Source organism: Polyodon spathula, chromosome 49 (assembly GCF_017654505.1).
Source record: "Polyodon spathula isolate WHYD16114869_AA chromosome 49, ASM1765450v1, whole genome shotgun sequence".
Taxonomy (NCBI): Eukaryota; Metazoa; Chordata; class Actinopteri; order Acipenseriformes; family Polyodontidae; genus Polyodon; species Polyodon spathula.
In genome coordinates this window covers 1,299,245-1,313,470 of record NC_054582.1, presented here as the reverse complement: position 1 = coordinate 1,313,470, position 14,226 = coordinate 1,299,245, and the positions used below count along the sequence as shown (strand labels likewise).

Genomic DNA, 14,226 nt, shown 5'->3' with positions numbered 1-14,226 from the left:
TGGGTTAATCCAGCCCTGGGGGGCTTTGTGATTACAAACTGACAGGAACCTGTCAGCCGCTCTGATTCTGATTGGTTGAAACCAGCTGGAAGTCTTAAATCAATTGTGATAGGGGAAAACCGCTCTTTACTTTCTTTTCATTTTGCAATGTCTTCCTGTTACACAGATGACGACAGTTTCTCATTGGGTCTGGACTACTCACAGGACCACCCCCCCACTCATCCATATCCACAGGAGAGGTGTGAGTCGTGGAGTATATTATGTACTGTAACACAAAACTCTATACTCATTACAGAGTGCCGGGGTGGTGGGGGGGCTTGATCATTCAGCACCAGCAGGCTCTCTGGTTAAAAGTAATACAACAAGGCTTACTTTATCATCACCATATTAGCATGTGGATCTTTTTGCTTCCATGCTGCATTTACAGGATACCTTGAAGGTTTATTTCAGTTTCATAATTTATTGAACAGATTAACCATTCTGAATGGTATTTGCAGTTTACAATAGGGTTTTTGTTTTTTTAAATCAAATGAGGCTCATTGCGGTGCATTCAAGATTAGCTTTTTCCAGGTGGATGTGCTGCCCCCTGCTGGCTCACTGGTCACACTGTTTAATTTATTTTCTGAAATGCAAGACTCTGGGTGCGCTCACAGTAAGTATGCCCATATCCCCTTCAGGAACTGTACCAGGTTAAGTTTCCCAACTTCTCAAACCCCATAGAGTTGTAAAAAAATATATATGTAAAAAATGATTTTTTTTTTTTTTGTCTGAGGGACCCATCAGTGCGCTATTACCTAGAGACGTCCCGTTGGAGAAGAAGCAGTGCTGAGTGTGGTTCCTGGCCGGACTGTGGGATTCTAGGAGGCTGTCGTCCAGCAGGTGGCGTGGTTTCTCCGTTGGGAGCGTTGCGCTTTTACTTTCCACCACACTCAGCTGACACATCACACTGGAGACAAGGGAGAGGAGCATCAAACAGGATGAAAGCACCATTTACAGTCATGGCAGATACAAACGGTCTTGATCAGAGGTTGTTGGCTCATATTGTATTCTAGCAGTATTTGTACTACTGTAAATTACACTATCTAAATATTGTATTTGAACTGTAACCTTGTAACACCTGTAAGTCACCTTGGATAAAGCTGTCTGCCAAATAAACTAATAATAATTTATTACAACAGTAATTGGTAAACTCATGTTTAATAAAACCAAAAACGACACAAATAGGAAATTTAGTAGACCACAAAGAATGACTTCATGCACTGACTTAAACAGAGTTAGCCATGGCCTTTTACAAAATGATTGGTCTCTCTCCTTGGTTTTGTTTTTTCTTTTAACTCCTATATGACTGATTTACTTTCTGTATTTGATGCTGTAAATATCCTGGCACCCGTGCAAATGAGATGACCCCTTGATCACCATGTGGTCCCAGATTCAATATTGAACTGTGCACAGACATGCACATTCTTGACTGGGATTCTTGACACATGGGTTTGCTTTTCAAGTAAAGCATGCACCCAGGAGCATGAGGGTTTCAAAGGGGTAATAACAATGCGTAGAGAAGGTGTAACAATTCCATACAAATCCAGAAGATCACACTAACCCTGCAGGTGCCAATAAACCTTTCCAAACTAGAAAGTAGCCATAATACTATGTTTGGAACAAAACACACAAACACAGCATACCTGAGAAACTCTCAATTTCAGCTGGTCTGGCTTAGGTGCCTTGTACTGCATAATGGTTCTTACCCTTCAGCACCATCTGCTGGAAAGACTTAGCAACTGCGTGGTTTATGGATTTTTAAAAAAAAATTATGAATTGGTCATTTAGCAGATGCTTTTATCCAAAGCGATTTACAGAGACCAGGGAGTGAACCATGGATTCCTGATGGGCCGAAGACAAGCAGGACGGACTACACTTACCAGAATGCACTGGGGTTCAAGTTTAAAAGCCTGAACAGATGCGTAGGGCATCAAACCCCCAGGCAAGTGTGCAGCAATTATTCCGTGCAAGAGAACCTGGGATTCCGAGGTTTCAGGTCTTGGTTCTGGAACAAATGTATAGTGCCAACTGTGGAGAAACAGTTGCTCATATCCCGCTCCCTGTGCCCTGTTCCCAGTAGCAGCGCACTCTCTTGATGCCCAATTTCCCCTCCCCTCGATCCCCAGCACACTCACTTGTTCCCCAGGCTGTGGCTCTTCCTGTGCCGTGCCACTGGGGGTGTGGGCAGACTGGAAGCGATGGAGGTGTCCGGGCAGGTGGGTCTCCTCCTATAGAGCACTGAGGATGAGACCTCGGCAGGGCCTGTGGGAGAGGGGTGACGCAGTGAGCCGTGAATATCCAGGAGAACCAACACACTGCAGCCTGGCTGAGCTGGATAACTGTGGATAAAAGGTAAAGCTGGATAGCAGCTTCAGCTTTAAGTAGTTTGCAAACGCAGTGATTTTTGAAAATGTTTTTGATAAGTCTGTGTTAACTGAGCCTTCACCTTGGTTTAGGAACTGCTCTTCAGTTCAAGTTGCCTGTCATAAGTATATGTATGTAATATAGGCTAGATCAAAGTGGCTTTATCCACTGGAAATCTAGCTATCTATCTATCAACAAGCAACATGCAACATAGCTTTGCAGGTGAACTCTTAGGAATTGAATAGCGATTCAAAAGCAGCTGTTCTGCAAATCTGCTCCATGTATCTGCAAAGGAAAGTATTGCCCTATCACTGTGACTCAAGCTATCAGATCAATCACTTCTTAAATACCGTGTAGGCTTTTGAAACCCTTTTGCTAAAAGCAGCCCTGGAGGATGTAAACTAACTAACTAAAGCGAGTATTGTCCGCTGCAGGGCCGAGTCTATACAAAGCACGACAGGGTTGCCTCAATTGCGGAAGTGTTTCTGGCCACTAGCTCCATGGCGTATACACAACATTAGAAAAAGTATAGAACTTATTAACATGGCTTCCATTAAACTTACAACCGCTGCACATGATCTCACTGTTTAGTCATTTCCTTCAAAGACATTCAAAAAAAGTTTCTGTTTAAAGTTAAACCTGTGCTATTGAATTAATGTTGGCATTTGTTGCATGGAACAACTCGGTAATGCTGCCTGACTCATTTGGCATTTTCACTGGTTTGCTATAATTCTTCATATTATTCAGTACAGTACTACGCTAAGCCTTCTGCTGAGAAGATTCATGTCCTCTACACAAGAGCTGTGATCTGAGATAATTAGACTAAAGACTAAGACAAGCTGTATCAGTGGTCAGAAATATTTAGCATCGGAAATTAAAGCCAGTCTTTACACTTGGAGAGGAAACAACTATCCCGTGCTTCCAGACATTGTTAACCTGCTAACTGCTGGGACAGACTAATCCCGGGGTTGGAAACAAGACTTCTGTTGCATAGCAGTGTGATTCCTGGATTTACAATGAGTTTAATAAGACACACCTGAGCTTGTTACCTGTACACTAATCAAGCTTGGAGTAAAATCTGGAATTGGGCACAACTGCTATTCAACAGGAGTCTGATTTCCATCTCTGTGTTATTCCGATTTCCCAGTGTGCTCCCATGCAATAGAAATTTGCCACAAAACCTTTACATTTCCAAATCTTCGTTTAGGGTTAAACAACCCCTATAGGTCCAGTACAAATGTAAAGAGGGTGTGTAAAAATAAATCAAATAAAAAGAAATCCATTATTCACTTTTCTGGCACTCCTTGAAGATCAGCTATATGTTCATATTGACATTGCTGGGCTACCTTCTCCTTAAAGCCAATGAACAAAGCCTTGCCTGTAAATGAACTATACCGTGTAGAAGAGCCCTCACAACGGGCTTGTAATTATAGCACACCAAGTGAACAAAAAAAAAATAAAAAATTAAAAAACACCAGAGGCTGTTTACTGGTTACTGGGACAACCGCTACAAACAGACCCCGCAATGCAATCAGCTCCGTATTTACATGAGAAATTGAGGGACTTGCATTACAATTGTGCGAATGCCAAGACCACTGCATCGGGGGTTTTAACAGAGCACAATCTAGACTGTACCACTGCTAAGGAAAGAGCTGTCAAGGAAGCCCTCGTGAAGTCTCGATTCTGCACCTGCTTGTACATGCAAAGAAGTGCCTCTGTCAGAGTCAATGAACTGACATTCCATCGCTGCAGGGCTGGTTTCACAGCTCCCAGGTAGCACTGGTCTTAGACTACCTACTGCAACCTCAGGTAAGGTAGTCTAGAATCAGCAAAATAGGTGTCTGTGAAACCAGCCATTTGATTCTAATGTGCTTAAAGATAGTAAACTACTCAAAAGGACTGGTCATGTAAAGTGATATTTTTGTATTTTCTTAATAAAGAAATTCTGAGCAGGTCAGAGTTGCTCCAGAATTGAGATTTGATCTGTTTTCTTGATAAATATGGACCACAAGGAATTCTGCTTGGACCAGACAGGCTGCATGAGATTCAGGGATGAGGATAAGACTCCTATTGCACAGCAGTTTCACCCGTTCCAGGTTTTACTACCAGCTTGATTAGCCACAGTGTGCGGGCAACAAGCTCCGGTGGGTCTTTGCAAATGCACAGGAATGGAACAAACTGCTTTGCAGTGGGGTTCTTATTTCCATCCATGTGATTCCATCTCTGATAAGAGACACCCTCCACCACAGATATATACACTACTACAGACTAGAATGGCAATTCACTGCAGTGACATGACTTGTCAGAACAAATCTTTAATCGTTTCACGGATCTACGTCATGCTGTGAAATGCAAGCCCTTTAATTCAGATACCATGAGCATTCTCAAAGTTTGCAGCTCTGAACCTGGATTCATTCCAATGGAACTGGGCTAATTGAGCCTGACTATAACAGACTGTCCTAAATCCACTGCTAGAATGCCCTACCACTGGAATGAAGCGGGATACAAGGGAGAACTGAGCTTTCCTGTAAATCGATTTTTCCAGTATAAATGGGCAAAACCACTGAACAATTTAAACTGTAACAGAAGCAAGTCCAATTAGTTAAAAGACAGGTATGCTCAACGGAAATTCCCTGGACTGTTTAATATAATAATTGGACCCCCCCCCCCCCCCCCCCCCCCCCCAATTTAAGCAGTTTAAACGGTCCTGGCACAAAACCATCACCAGTTCTGGACTGAATGCAAACCTTTACAATCTGCTTATATAAAGGTGATTGCCAGCCACAAATTCAAACACTCTGTCCTAAACGAGGAAACTGCGTTGGTTTGTATGCTTGGCTTGTACCCAGTTGGATTGCCTTATTTTTCCAACACATATTCTTCTTTGTCTGGTTGAACAAACAGAACAAGGACACAGCACAAGGATGACAGCATTGTTTTTTTTACGCGGAGCCCACATACATTTTGGTATCCTAGTGTAGCAGTGCAGGGGCTGGGCGGGAGCTGGCGACCCCGCGCACTGCAAGCCAGAGTCTTAACCACGATGCAACAGAGCGGGGCATCGTCAGCTTGGTTTTAGAGCTTCTAAATCTCATCTCATCCGGGTCACGCTGGGAGTGAACCGCCCTGTTACACTAGCTTCGGTCAGAATCGCTTGCACCTGTTTACCGTAAATGCAAAAGACCCAGACCCAGACGCTGCTTTGGGTGCAGATTCTTTCTTTGCCTCACATGAACAAGCCACATTTCTCTTCCAAATTGTTCACGTAATGGTTTAAACAGACCGACCAGCACACTGTTAGAAGACATGCACTTACTGTTCTGTTGTTTAGTGAAAAAGGTAGACAATGACTTAATCCTTCCATGACATAATCTCTTGAAACACAAGATAGGAATTACAAAACCACATGGAACACAGCCCTACACACACAGACACACACACAGCCCTACATGCATGCACGCACGCACACACACACACACACACACACACACACACACACACAGACACACACACAGCCCTACGCGCACACACACACACAAACACACACCCCGTGGACCCATGTTCCAGCACAAGCACTTTACAGAATGGTTCAGTAACGATGATTACATGATGAAAAGAATAGGAGATCAAAATGATATCCGCCTTCAACGCTAGCGTCTGCTTTGCAATCACCTAAGACCTGTTTTGAATGAGCCGGTCACTGTGCTACATTGACAGAGGTGATGACAGAGGCTATTAAACAGAGCAAGCTTGGGGCTTTAGACCCCAGAATGTAGAGCGTGCATGCTTGCAGCAACAGCCTTGGAGTAAACGAGCAAAAACAAGGCATGTCGGTTCAATAGAGAATCAAGCCAGCTGAATACTGCTCCGAGTCAGCAGCAGACTGGAGGAAGTTATAAAACAAAACATGAAACGGTGCACAGGCTACATGCCTGGCGAACTGGGCTGCAGGGAGAACGACACGATAAAACAAATCTCTCCACAGGATGCACTGGATTTTGCATGTGGTTTTAATCAGACGAAGACCCATTACGAAAACAGTCAAGGTAAACTTAACATGATCCTGGATATTATAAATGCCCCATTTCAGCATATAAAATGCATACAGCATGCATTACTAGACTCGCTTAAGGCAGTTTCACACAGATGGCTTTTCTTTTTCCCACAGCAGCTCAGGGGAACTGAAGGTCAGCAGGCGTCCTCCGATCCCACTGCCAAGCCAATCACCTCTTTAGCTCAACCAGCCCCTGAAGAACAAACGGCAGCTCTGCAGTGGCTGCTCTTGTCCAGCAGGGGATGATACAGTGCGGTGAGGTGACCCAGTCCATGCTGAATTTACTAACCTTCGTGTTTAATGTTCACTCCCCCCCATTGGGTTCCTTCTTGCTTACCTGCGAGGTCCTCCTTGGAAGAGAGCAGGCGTGGGGAGCTGCTCCCTGGCTCGATCCTCAGGGACAGCCTGCAATCAAAAGAGTTCAGGGGTTTGAGAGAGAGGCGAAAGATCTCTGAAGCAATGGCAATGTAGGGCAGCACACACTGGGTAGTGCCGTTTCCAATTATTGCATACCTGCATTTGCGATGAACTGTGAGGATCACATGGAAAATGAACAAGGTAAGAAATCAAACTGCCACCGCACTCAAAGCGTCGTGACGCAGCAAAAGGCATGTGGTTTGAGAAAACAGCGGTCTGCATGCTTTTCAGGGTCTTGGTGACTCGTTCAATTTGGATAACAAAATCAACAGAATGCAGCTTCATCGCGTGGACACACGACGCCTCTTGACAGATGGCATGCCTCAAATTAGTCAGAGCCGTTTCATTTTCTACAGCAAAGTCTCCTGCTGATTTGTTAAACACCTGGTGCAGTTGAGGTGTTGTGGCAGATGAGTACTTTAACACAGGGACGAACACAGCTTAGAGGAAAAAACATCAACGTCCCATCATCCTCTGAAAGCTATTACTGCAAAGTGCCTTTTACCAAACGCCTGTCACAGCAAAACAGGATCATCTCACACACTAGGACCATATTTTAAATATCTTAAAATAAACACAGACACATGCACACACACACACACACATGCACACACGTGCACACACAGACACACACACACACACACACATGCACACACAGACACACGTTCACAAACACACACACACACCACCTTCTAAGAATGACCCAGACACAACGTTTCCAAGAGTGACGTTTGACCCGGATTCTCTTCCCTGTCTGTTGCAAACAGGAGGCGCTGAAAACTGCAGTGGCATAAAACCCGCTGGCAATTCTCCCCAATTTTCAATGCAAACATTTCATCTGAAAACAGGACACCGTCCAGCACAGAAAGCAATGGGGAACTGCAATACACATTACCAGAAAGCCGTCACGCAGAAAGTGCCATGCAGCTGGCATGCAGTTTTACCATTATTAAATCACTTTCCAATGTGGACAAGCTAGTCTCCGCAGAGCAATAAGAAAACTGGCAGGTAGAAGCACATAATTTGTGGTATCAAGACTCCAGGACTACAGCAATGAATAATAAAAAAAAACCCTGCAGCGTGCTGGATGCCTATGAGAAGTGCTACTGCCTGGGCATCATTAGAGAGATTCCGGACCACGTCTGACAAAGTGCTGTGTAACTGTGCACGGATAACTGTCACATTTTGTGAACAGAGTTGTGCTGTACCGTCTATCAGCTTTTGCAAAGTTGTTGAATAGGTAGGTGTTGAATATGCACTGTAACAGAGGGCTGTAATGCACAAAGTACCCAGCAAGCGGCAACAGGGCTCATGCTTAAGGTTTAGTTATTAAAAATTACAACAACAAAAAAAGTGTCCTTTAGTAGATTAAAGTAGACTAAGGCATTTGTTTTTAACAATGTCTCTACTTACAATAGATGCATCAGTTGTGTAAATGTTGCCAGCAATGCCTGTTTGTCTAATGCACGTGCTTATGTTGTATTTTAAATTTCACACAACCTCTGCCACTAACTACATTAAATCAAAAGAAGAACCAAGCGGAAAATAATCAAAAGAAGAAGGGAGAAAAAAACACACGCACAAACAAAGGAGGTGTATGTGTTTATTTTAGGTGATATTAATATGGGAACTACCCAGTGACTATCTTGACACACCAAGCTTTTATATTGTTCTGCCAGAACTCCAAACTCCATAATGAGTCATTAACCAGCAGCTGAATCCACTCAAGTCGTTTAGCAATTTGGATACATTAATATGTGCCAATTTAATTGTTTGTTTGTGATGCGGTTTAGCCAAGTGTCACTCACTGTTCGGTGTCTGCCACAACTGAGGGAAAAAAAACCGATTCTCCACTGTGCTGTACTTGGAGCTGCCCTGAACCAAACGTTACGGTTCAAACGAGAATCCGATTAGCAATGCTGAATCAGTGCAGGACCGTTCAAGCAAAGGGCATCCGCAGAGAAGCTGACTTTATGCCACGCTTAAAAACTTGCGGCAGCAGCCCTGCCTCTCCCGACATTCCCCAGGCTCCTGCTTACAGCTACCTTTGTGTTTGTGATGCCTTCAGTCATACCTCCTCATCAGTTAGTGCTTTCCGTCACTCTCTAACTTCACCTTCTGTGCTGTGCAGCAGGTGTGAGGGCCCTACCTGACACCGCACACCGTCCCTGCAGTGTGTGCAGCTAAGTGAGCACGCTTGTCAGGAGGGTGCTCAATACCAGCTGCGCAGGAAGTGGATTCACTGTGTAGTGAAAGATAAATTGAGTTCATTTGAGCTTAAACACTGACAACTCAACAGGATCCATTTCAGGACCTTATTTAGTGGTTAAATGCTGGCAAGGGTGCGATTTAAACAGAGACGGGTACAGGGAGCTGAATGAAGAGCGTGCTCACGTTATGCCCAGCCACACGTTATACAGAACACATGTGCACCATGGGAGGAATTGTAATTGAAAAGAACTTCTAAGCACAGGACACTCGTGTCATTATCAACTAACCACACTTTGGGTTCTGTAAACACTTATGTCAGAAATAGCGCTCTGACATTCCAGAGCACGCGATGCAGCGACAGCAGCGCTTGCCTGGGCTCTGGGCATGATGATTTGCAATGCCAATCTGAAAAGCAATTCCGAGTGGAATTCTCAGTGTTCTTTTTTGTGGCGGACGTTAATTACTGATCCCTGACAAATCCGCACAGCGCTTATATTCCAAACCTGCGCTGTAAACAATCTGCACACTCCCAGTTTAAATACTGCCTTCCACTCGAAATCCAACAGTTCCAATTGGTACTTCTCCTAGATGCTAATTACCATTTGGAGGCACGCATCTCAGTTTTCTGACGTGCCTTTGAAGCCACATGAAGAAGTGGCAGAATTTTCGTTTTATTATTTCAAGTGTACAGGAAACGCTAAGTGCAGTTCAGCTAGGGCCAGCATTCCTGCAACTGAAACTTACGTGGTCCATTAAAATGTACCGAGAACTTGAAATTATAACCAAGGCCTTTTATTGAGTCAGGGTTTTAGAATTAATGCCGTTGTTTCGAGACTGTAAAGCTCAGTGCTAGAGGGAAAGCGGGTCATTATTTGTCCGGTCGGGGATGCTCAACAATGCAAAACAAGAGCTAATCTGTGACACCTCTTAGAGTAAACGATTTATTTTATATTGCCATACAGGGGACCACCCAGCAAAAGGGCTGGGGTTGATTAGTTGATTAGGTTGATTAACGATCAATCAGCGCCCAGCCACCTGACATAAAAGAGTTTGAGAGAAGGGAGCTGAGGAAGCAGGTTGGTGTTTTGTGGTTTTGAATTTTCTAAATCCCGTGCATTGCCCAGCCTTGAAACCTTATTTTTTTTGAAGTTTTGTTTTTCTTTATTTGTTTGAATTTTCTACAGAGAGAGGAAACACTGATCGTTCACTAAAAATGATAAAGTAACATTTTGTAAAAAAAAAAAAAAAAAAAAGTTTTAAAGGATATATTTCAGTTTTGATCTTCTGTAACAGTGGTTTTACTGCACATGTCTGACTTTAAATAAACATGAGTCATTTCCCTGCAGCTGAACAAGCTGGTCTCCTGTGTCCAGAGTCTTGAGTTTCCATTACAGTAGATGCACAATCCGCTCATAGTGACGCTGGTTACCCAAACTAAGGCTTCTTTCTTGTGCTCTGCTTGTGGCTTGACTTTTCACACGCAGTATTCCTTTCCAATGCGCTCTGTTCTCCTGCAGGTCTCAGAATCACAACTTTGCTACTAAGTGGACACACTTGAGAATGCCTGCAGAAAGGTTCCGGTAATCCAGAACGCTTTACTGCCGGTGCGCCAATGGATTTTTCCTACATGTTTTTGTGAGAGGATTCCAAACTGCGCTATTAAATTAGATTAATTCCATTACTAACAACCACAGACCGCACGTCTGGTATCGGCTGCTCTCAAATAAAACCTGAGTGCATTATTTTGCTGGCGCGCCCCTTAGGAAGGGTTACCACCTAGGTTTTGCTTATGGTTATGCTATGCATTAGCCACAGTTTCAATGTTTTTTGCTTTAAAATACGTCTCCGGGCTCTACAATGCTAAGCTTTTCCTATGCTTTGTTACACTTTGGCATGCTTTTACTATTGTAGGAGTAATAACTGGCGTGCTGTTTACTATTGGGGTAGTGGTGTATATTAAAAAAGGCTTGCTGTTCAACTGTGATTTAAAAAGAAACATAGTGAAGGGAGCAAAAGTGTATAGACCATTGAAATCAGTTTCTAGTTTGATAAAAACAAACAGTGCATTTAAATCAGATTCACAATAATCGGTCTCTGGGGGGCTTCAAAGTTTGCAAATGAAACACCTTTTCTGCATGTGTCATCATCGCCGTGGTTACTTGGCAGTGGCAGAGGCAATGACATATACAAATACTGAACGAAATGACTTCATACTTTAGGGGGCCAAAGCAAAAAAAAAAAAAAAAAAAAAAGCACCAATTCCAAAACAAAGCAGAAGGAATCTTGCCATCCAAGAGTATCCAAGCGGCCACTGTGTTTTGGGAGACGGTCACGGTGCACAAAGCTTCGAAGCTTTTCTGAAATGCCGTCCCTCTCTGCGATCCAGGGTGCCGATGCCAGGCTCTTGGGAGTAATGCTCTGAAACGCTTGTTAGGCGAGACCAGGTGTGCTTTTCCACAGAGCTTAACAACCGTACCGAGACATCATTTCTTTCCTTTCAGCGAAAGGCCATAAATTAGGCGCAGCACTGGAAAGAACATTTTCCATCAAGGAGATCATTGCATTACAGTTTGTAAAAAAAGCCCTCTATCCCGGTTAACATTACGCAGGTTGAAACGCTGGATTTTTTGAACGTGCTTTTATCTAACTGGTTGTAGCTGGAGTGTGGTGTACACATGAGCTCTCTTGTTTTGTTTGTAACTTTGGACACCATGGTGTGAAGGATGCTATATACAAATGAATTTGTATTGTATTTTCATATATTACCTACCAATGCAAGGGACCTACACAAAGACGATGACACAAGCGATCGTGTGGGCAGTGTAGCTTATAAAGTTGCAGGTTAGTGTACATCTAGTGGGGCGCCTCCATGTGACACGAGCTGTAAAGAACATGCATGTTCGTAAAACACCCTCCTGCACTTCAAGACCCGGTTTAGGAGACGGAAAGATGCATGTGTTTTGTATGAGAACGTTACATACAGATGGCTGTATCAAATCAATACCAGGGTCTACCACTTGATATACAGTATATATTATAACTACATACATTTCATTTAAACACTTGACTCCTTATATCTTTGATATACGCAGCTGAAATATTACATTTTGCAGTAGTCATATTCCACTTTGTTAAAGCAGATTTATCTTACACAGGTGGGCATTATTTCAACCACTCATCAAATCAATCATCGTGATCTGAGCAACGCACTACTGGGAACGAATTAGCATCTGCTCTCTCCCTTCTCATCCCCTGTGATGCGTGTCAAGAGGGTTTGTGTTGGGAAGATCTGATAACTTACTTGTAATTGTCATCTTCCACAAACTTCTGAAGCTCTTCAATGTAGCGTACCGACATTAAGTAATTCTGCACATGTGGCAACATCACCAGGTAGTCTGCGGAAGATAGATAGATAAATAGATAGACAGATAGAGAGCCTCTAAATACTCCCAGATTATGCTACATTCTATGTAAGTTTCAATACAATTGGACAAGCGGTTCTCTCTCTAGATATTATACACACACTATATCTCATATGCAGTAAATGACATCACAAACACATTAATAGATTTGAATAGAAATAAGTGAGCGTGGTTGCCATGGCATCAAAATCCTACAAGTATCTCGACTGTTTGTTTTCAAACACACTTTCCCTTGACTAAGGTATGTCAAACATACCGAAACGTTGGGAAGTTAACTCTTTTGAGCGCGTGTGTGAATGATGTGCATAAAGCTGCCCCATCTATATCCCACTTGTCGGACAGCTGGGTTTAAGGACCCTAACACAAACAATCTTCTCCCACTTAAAATGATTAGACACAGTTAGAATATTCCTTTATAAAACGACTACTGTATAATAAATCTCTCCTAGCACTTGGGGCCTGTCTGGCCTCAGGGCAATGAGCATTCAAACTGGATTGCGAGTTTTCAATACTCAGCCAGCCCACCCAATTAATAGTCCTGGAAATACATGGGCAAAGTCATGCGTAGTGTAAGTGACTTTGAGAATGAAGCCATGGTAGCTCTTGAGTAAATGTAAATGATGGCGAGCGAACGGCTTGGTATTTGCATTCCACTGTTGGTTCTGTGAAACAGCCAAGAAAGCTTCTTTGAAATCTTCTTGCTCAAGATATTTTGCACCAGAGATAAAAAAAAAAAAAATTGTTAAGGGCTCTTATACACACATGTTTTTTTTACAGTGTCTGTTTGGGTATCCTGCTTGCACAAGCCCTGCTTACCGTAGCTACACGAGACCTGGAGATCGGAGATTATTCGGAGGAGGTTGTTCATCTGGTTGGTCCTCTGCTTGTTCTCCAGAATGCTGTCCGAGGCTGGGTAAGCAGAATCAATGTAGATTATGTCGAAGAGGTAAATTCCTACAATGAAAGGAAAAAAAAAAGTTTAACATCGTTAATGCTAAACCCAAGGAGCACAGAACTACGGGAGAATGTAGAAATACATATATTTTAGGTACAATATTTAACATGATAGCTAGACAGCTTTGCACTCACAGTAAAACCTGGAATCGTTTAAAAGTGCTGTGCAATGGAAGCCTGAACCGAACACCTATACATTAGGCAATGTCTAAAAGCCAAACCCATACCAATTCAAAAGACAAGGATCAACCAAGACATGAGGCAAGCTAAAAAAGGCTGTCATGCAAGAAGGGTCCTGCTTGGAACATGCGAGGGACGCACAAGGAATACTGAAGTTTGGATTAGAAAAAAAAAACACGACTGCAAGGATGATGCAAGCTTTGTGCCAGTCTTTCAGAAACCCTCCCTTATCCTCGCATCACCTCCTTGCATGGCTCTTGATTTTAACTTGCTTTGTATGGTCTATCTTTATCCTCGCGTAAACCTTGCATTGTATGGGAAATCAAACAGAACTAAAACAAAGAGCTCTTCAGGACTGATGAAGGATTTGGTTATTCTTTCAGCAAGTTGATTGTTGGAGATTAATGAAAAATAAAAAAAGGAGATTTTGGATTTCAAGCACAGAAGCTGTGTGAAACCCCTTCCTGCAGCTGTTACAGGGCCCATTCCAGCGCTTGATTTTCCACCCCAGCACTGAGCTATCGTGCAACGTGGACTCCATAAACATTTGCAGACCGGGGCCTGAAGCCTATTTCATTCAATGTC

General features: G+C 43.1%; 1 protein-coding gene across 17 annotated transcripts in view; it reads right to left on the bottom strand.

Annotated features, from left to right (window-relative positions):
* Nucleotides 1-14,226, bottom strand: part of ralgps1 (Ral GEF with PH domain and SH3 binding motif 1) — a 115,844-nt gene that overhangs the window by 9,220 nt on the left and 92,398 nt on the right. For all 17 annotated transcript variants that reach the window (XR_005948238.1, XR_005948237.1, XM_041238475.1 and 14 more), the window contains 5 exons: nt 13,324-13,461; nt 12,387-12,480; nt 6,795-6,862; nt 2,175-2,301; nt 795-946 (listed from right to left, as the gene is read on the bottom strand). Coding sequence is in view for 15 of the 17 variants with exons in the window: in XM_041238475.1 (XP_041094409.1) it covers nt 795-946; nt 2,175-2,301; nt 6,795-6,862; nt 12,387-12,480; nt 13,324-13,461 (579 nt within the window). In the remaining 2 variants the exon portion in view is untranslated. The remainder of the gene's footprint in view (nt 1-794; nt 947-2,174; nt 2,302-6,794; nt 6,863-12,386; nt 12,481-13,323; nt 13,462-14,226) is intronic.